This window comes from Eschscholzia californica, unplaced genomic scaffold, assembly GCF_041429995.1.
Source record: "Eschscholzia californica isolate CP2 unplaced genomic scaffold, dmEscCali1.0.p SCAF_1, whole genome shotgun sequence".
Lineage (NCBI taxonomy): Eukaryota > Viridiplantae > Streptophyta > Magnoliopsida > Ranunculales > Papaveraceae > Eschscholzia > Eschscholzia californica.
In genome coordinates, this window is record NW_028238198.1 from 39,970,909 (window position 1) to 39,977,784 (window position 6,876).

At 34.7% G+C, this 6,876-nt stretch overlaps 1 protein-coding gene across 1 annotated transcript; it reads right to left on the reverse strand.

The window, feature by feature from the left end:
• Positions 1-548: 548 nt before the first annotated feature.
• LOC147566783 (uncharacterized) lies at positions 549-3,748 on the reverse strand. The gene is made up of 7 exons (XM_086653334.1): positions 3,013-3,748; positions 2,317-2,882; positions 2,164-2,223; positions 1,759-2,015; positions 1,354-1,648; positions 1,028-1,105; positions 549-889 (listed from the first exon to the last, which is right to left on the reverse strand). Exons 4-7 carry the CDS (start codon positions 2,013-2,015, stop codon positions 839-841), a joined length of 681 nt encoding a protein of 226 aa, XP_086509460.1. The 5' UTR covers positions 2,164-2,223; positions 2,317-2,882; positions 3,013-3,748; the 3' UTR covers positions 549-838.
• Positions 3,749-6,876: the final 3,128 nt, after the last annotated feature.

The following is a 6,876-nucleotide window of genomic DNA, read 5'->3' on the forward strand; positions in this document are numbered from 1 at the left end:
AAAAAGAAGTCCATCATGTAGCAAGTCCATATAATGAAAACAAACGTCTGAATAAAACCATTCATCTATTCTATCCGGGTTAAAAGAAAAAAGAACCCACACAACGGCTAGATTATGTGTATTATACTCACCCACGTTATAAGATGGAAAATGAATTTAAAAATCTCAACCTCCCAAACTCCAAAGGTAATCCCACTATTTACTGATTCTTTAGTCTTCCATCCTTGACCAAAAAACCAGCATATTTAAAGCATTGCCTCTCCAAGCCAACCTCCTCCTCCTCCCCACTCCACATTAGAGAGAGAGAGAGAACTAGAGAGAGAACTAGAGAGAGAACTAGAGAGAGAAAGAGAAAGTGATTGAACACATCACCTGAATTTTACCTTACAGAATTCTAATCTCTTTTAATTCTCTCACAATCTTTCTGTGTCTTATGAGGGTGGGTTGTTCCAGGAAAGATAAGCTTACGTTATCTAAAGAAAATCTCACTCACCATATATAAGGTGCACGTTAGAATTAGTCCCATACAAAAATCAAACAAAACCATATTTCAGTTTGAAATCCAACAACAAAAAGGAGAGAGATTTTTATTTTCTTTTTCTCTTGTTGTTTTAGGAGAGAAAATATTTTCTTTCTTTTACAAACAGAACAAACACCTTACTTTCTCTCTCTCAATCTCTCTCTCTCTAACAATTTCCCTCCTCCCCCCCTCACTCTGTTTCTCTCTCCTCTCTGTAATCAAAAATCAAATTTTCTAAAAGCAAATTCAACACCTAATGCTGCTTCTACTAAGGATTAATTCATTCATTCTTCATCATCTGAATTCTGATCTACTATTTCATTCTGAATCACTTTCCATTCCTCCCATGGCTTTCAAACCTCTAGGTCTCTGCATCATCAATAAAAAAGGGATTTAACAAATCAACCCACATCTCAAGAAATCTTCGATCTCCATGAAAACTACACCCTAATCAAAAGATGAAATAACAACCCATAAACAAGATTTGGGAATTGTAAATAAAAATACCTTCTTTGAGGTCTTCTTCTCTCTTACTTCATACCTCTCTTGACATAGATCAGATAGCCAAGCACCAGGACTTACCAACTGTGCCAACAGAAAAAAAAAAAAAGATAAATAAACATCAATTTCCAACAACCCTAAAAAGTTTCGGAAGATACCCAAAATAAGAAATTTCATACACAAATTTAGAGGTCTAAAAATATCCTTTATGGGTTTGGAAAAGATTTAAGAGTTACCTAAATATAAGATTTGCCTGATTGATCAAAATTTGTGATTGATTGTAATTTCTGGAAAAAAAAATGGGGATTTGGGGTTTGATCTTAAGAACATACCAGTAAGCTCTTTTGAATGAATTTAGCTCTCTTTTTAGGCCTTTGAGGAAGTTTACATCCTTTCATCGCCATGAAATCTTCTTCTTTTTCTTTGCTAGAGAGAGAAATAAATAACTTTGGCCAAACAAATCCTTTATCATCTCCTACTGGTTCTGTTAAGATCTTCCCATTATCCTCAAAACCTAACAATGATCCTCTTGTTGTGTAATATCTATCTTCCTTTTCTGGTGAACAGGACTGAGCTTTTCGATTCTCACTTACTCCATTTGATCTAATGGTAGTTGAATTTGAGTTCCTGAAGAAAAACCCAAATCAAAGTTACCAACTTTGGGTAAAAAAAAATTGTTCTGGTGAAGAACCCATGATGGATTTGATGTTTAATCTCTTAAATTTTAATGAACTTACTTGTTAATGAAGCGATTTGGGGAGATTGGTGGAGGTGTTTCTTTCTCTGCTCTAACTACACGACGATCGATCCGAGATGTAGTTTTCCTTCTAATAATACCACCACTACCACCACCATCAGACTTCTCTGTTACATCTTCATCTTTAATCTTCATACATCTGAGTCTTTTACGATTTCCCCACTGTAATGGAAATTCTGGTTCAAGAACTCTACTAAATGCTGTTACCCTTTGATTCTTCCCTTCTTCCTTATCCATCTGCCATTACAGATTACAAAGCTTAGTAACCCCAAAACAAAAAAGGTCACACCTTTTTGTTCTTGTTTCATCTTACAGATGAAAACTAGTCAGAAACAAATAAAACCCAGAAGAAATAAACAGTTTTGCTGATGAAAACTTCTCTTACCTCAAGATCTAGACTTTCAGAAAACAAATCCAAATGAAACTCCCCTAGATAAATTTCAACCTGCAATTTCATTAAAAACCCATTAAAATCATAAATCAAACCCTCATTATTAGAAATCCAAAGCCCAAAAACTGTAAAAAAGAGATAACTTACAGAAACAAAAGTTCATTACAGAGCAATGAATAATAAGGAAGAAGATGAATACTCTTCTTAACAAAAAGTGATAGATTGAAGAAGCTATCTTCACAATTGAGGATACCCAGATCGTTTTTCTCAATCAATAAGCCTCCTTTGCCTACTATAATCTTCTTCCTCCGTCTGTAATGTTCTCTCTCTATCTTTCTCTCTCTCTCTCTAAAACTCTGTTGTGTTGTGATGTTTTGTCTTTGAGATGGTGCTTCTTTCTTCTTAATACCCCCAAAATTTTCTCTTCCATTTTAATGATATAAAAGATAACCGTATGAGACGTTGATTTTAAATGAACGGTCAGATTTTCCTCCCTCCAACGAAACAAGACCCGAATGACTTCAATCGGGTCCATCATTCCCTCCCTTGACCTAGTTTTATGTGTGTTCATACCACCCACTTCAACCCTAATAACATTTCCTCTAACGCTGTTAAGCCTTTTCCTCTTCTTGCCGTTAAAGCTCCGTCAACTTGCTTTCTCCCTCTTATATAATAATGAGGTGGGACCAGTTGTATCATCTTCAATCCTACCCCTGCCACACGAAATCATATATGAGTCCATGCATTTGGAGTCACAATTATATTGAAAAAAAAAAACAAAAATAAATAAAATAATGTGAATTTTTTAGTACCACAACCCTAAATTTTGGTTAGTTCCATTACCTTAGCCATCTCATTTGGGAGTCTCATCACTTTGTGAACCACTTGAGCCCTTATTCATAGCTAGACCATTGAGCCATTAAGTTTTTCTCAAAAAGATGGTTGCTTCCAAGACCAAATGCATCTTTCATGGACAAGGGCCGAGAGACAAAAAACTAGGGTTGGTGCTAGTAGATATGGATGGCGCCCATAATTTTCCGAATGACCCAGCCCACTTAGATAGTGGGTCTGTCCCATATCCAATTCCTTAACATCTTATGACCAAAGCTCAGCTAATTGGGCCTACTAAAAACCCATTGGTACTCAAAATTAGGGAAGCCCAAGATGGCCCGAGGAGATCCTCGTCCAACCGACACACGGATGCCCTAGGAACTTTTTCTCTTCGCGAGATCGGCACAAAAGCAACATGAGGAAAAATTCGCAGGAATGATCTAAGAATTTGATGAAACTGAAGATGATGGAAGAGAGGGAAACGAAGGATAGAATAGATGAGAGCGAATAAGGAAGAGAAGAAAGAGAGAGGAAGAAAAAGAAAAATAAGGGGTAGATCGGCGACGAGAGGCGAAGAGAGGATATGAGAGAGATGGGTGATGACGGCGGTGATAATAAAAAAAAAACAATTGAGAAGATTTGTTGAGAAAAAGGGGAGGAGAGCTGAAATTAGGTTAAGTAGGGATTTAGGGTTTCTTTCTGGTTGGGTTGATAATGTATTTGAGGATGTAGTTTTAGATGGTAGTCCATTGAGAAAGTGTACACGTTTTGCCTCTTGGTGGGGGTATAGGCTGGCCCAGATCAATAATCCAACCCAATATAAGTTTATTTTGATGTTTGAGTTTTTCTTTTTACTTTTTTTGAGAGGAGGCCAAACATAGATGTTAATGGACCATAAGTAGGGCCGAACAAAATAGTGGAAATCTCATATCTCTATGGGTTGGAAAAGAGCCCAGGCCCACCGAAAACCTTCACGCTCAAAGCATGGAAAGTGTGTGACCCAGCCGGACCAGATAACATTGAAGCTCATCGGAACCCGACCTCCCTGTTTCTTATACCAAGACCACACTCACCCATTAGAGGCCCTGTTATTCTGAGGAAAAAAATTGGCCAAATGTCCAAAAATGAGGCCCAAATAGGACAAATAGTCCACCTTCACACAATATGAATCAAAAGCCCAAAAAGAAATTATAAACCTACATCTAGTCCAAAAACGGATCTCAATGTACAATCTCATATATATATATATAACACTTTCTCTCTCCCTATTACAAAACATACAACCACCCTCTCTTCCAACAGAAAAAAAAACTGGACTTCAAATATCACTCATCCTATTTAGATTTAATTAGTTTTGTGTTCATCACGTTCCTAAACTGGTTTTGTCTTCGAAAATGGGTTTCAACTATTACTCATCTTCATCATCTTCCATTATCATTCATCTTCCATTATCATTCATCACCTTCCTAAACTGGTTTTGTCTTCGAAAATGGGTTTCAAATATCACTCATCTTCATCATCTTCCATTATCATTCATTTTCCATTATCATTCATCACCTTCCTAAACTGGTTTTGTCTTCGAAAATGGGTTTCAAATATCACTCATCTTCATCATCTTCCATTATCATTCATCTTCCATTATCATTCATCTTCCATTATCATTCATCACCTTCCTAAGTTGGTTTTAGTATCAATTATCTTCATCACTTTCATCATGTGTAAGTAACTCATTTTCATTCATCTTCAAAAAAGTTTTTAGTTTCATTGTAAAACAACTCTTTAGAAATGGTTTTTCATCATGATGATACATGAGTTTTTTGATCTATTATTTTCAGGGGTTTCATCTTTAAGAAAGGTTTCTAAAACATAAGAAGGATAAATGATGGAGACCATCTTCCTATTGGGCCTCACGGCCATGGTGATAGTGGGCCTCACGGTCAAGAAGCTACATTAGCTTAGTTTCTATAATTAAGTATTTAGGGTTTCCATAATTATGAGTCTTAGCAATCAAGGAAAGTATTATTAGTAGTTGTCTTATTTCCTTATTTGAGTCTATCTAGGAAAGTACAATCTCTATATAAGAGAAGTCTAGTCTGTCTTTGTTAACCAGATCAGAGAATATTATCAACCAAGTTTATTATTATTCAAGTTATTAATCAAGTTTATTGTTTATCGTTATTTTATCAGTTTTATTTCGTTAGTTTAGTTTATTAATAATGGTGGATTCCATTACTTTTACGCTTCCGCAACAATCTACATCAGCTGGTATTCAGAGCTTGAAAAATCTGGGAACGAAAGATGAAATTTTTTTCATGGATACATCTCTCCTTGAGTGCTGGAAAATTTTTCCGCGTTTAGGTTGGGATCCCTTTCGAGATTCTAAACAATTCTATGTTGATCGAAAATATCAAGAAAAAATTAATCCCGTTTCAAAAATTCCGCTATTCGACGGTCAATTTCATATGTAGTATGTACATTGTTTGTTTCTCTCTCTAAACTTTATGTTGGTCAAGCATTATATTTAATTCTGAGTACATTTTACTGATAGTATGCACATTATTCAAATAGTATGTACATTGTTTGTTTTCTAACAATCAGTAAATAGTAATGTCATAATTGTGTCCTACATTGCATACAATTTAGGTTGTTCAAGTTTCTTTTATACAACTTATACTACGGAAGCAATGTATAACTTGTATCCTACAATGATCTGAATTTAATATTATGGCGTTGTTACGACCATTTTATATTATGATGTGTATTGTGTTGTCTATGGCAGAGAGATGATACAAGAAAAGAAGAGGGAAATTTAATTATTGTGGAAGGCAAGAAAGTACCGGATAGTGTTAACAACTACAAATACTCAACTAAAATGCCTGTAGACATGGTAAGAGACTTGTATGACATTACGTCAGAGGACCAAAAGAAATCCACAATAGAGACTCCGTTTGCATGTTTATTTCAAGTATTTGTTGATGGGAAGACGAGGAAGGACAACTTGAGGAAGCCCAATCGAGTAATATAAATTTACTAGGTATAACCCGTGCCTCCAGCACGGCTAAATTTGTTTGATGCATTATTTGTCACAAGTCCAAAGGTGTAGTGCATCCCATTTGTATTCGTATGTTGTATTTATTCATTTCTTAACTATCTTGCATCGTCTGAATGGAATCATCTATCATATTAGGTAAATAATAAAAAACTAATTTGAATACCTTCATTAAAAAAAACCAAAAGGAGTCCTTAATAATTTACCAAAGGAAAAAAGAAAAATGTTGCAGAAAAAAAATACAAATTTAACATCGACATTTCCAAACTCCTTCGGGCTGGCCTCGGATGTCGCTACAATAGTTATGTAATTTGAGCAGAATTTTTTTTTCCTTGAGATGAATCTATGATGGGTCCTCACTTTTAGTTGTCATAGTATATAGAAATAAGTGTTTATCGTATGTAACATGATCTGACTTTACTATTATGGCGTTGTTACGACCATTTTATATTATGATTGATACATTACTAATAATGCTTCGCGTACAAATATAAATGATTTATACATAGAATTATTAGGGTGCAGTTACAGATATTTATAATATGTTTGGCACATTCATCATAATGCTTTGCACATAAATAATGATACACTATAAATAGGAAAAATTTCTTATTGCATTTAACGTACGAAATTACAAAAAATGTATGGTACAACTATGAACATTTTATATATTAAGTTGGATACATTCCTCATAGTTCTCTGCTAATAAATAGAAATGCATTGTACATAGCATTATATGCTAATTGCATTTAACATATGAAATAACATAAAATTATGGTGAAGTTATGATTATTTTTACTTATGTTTGATATAATGCTAGTAAGAGT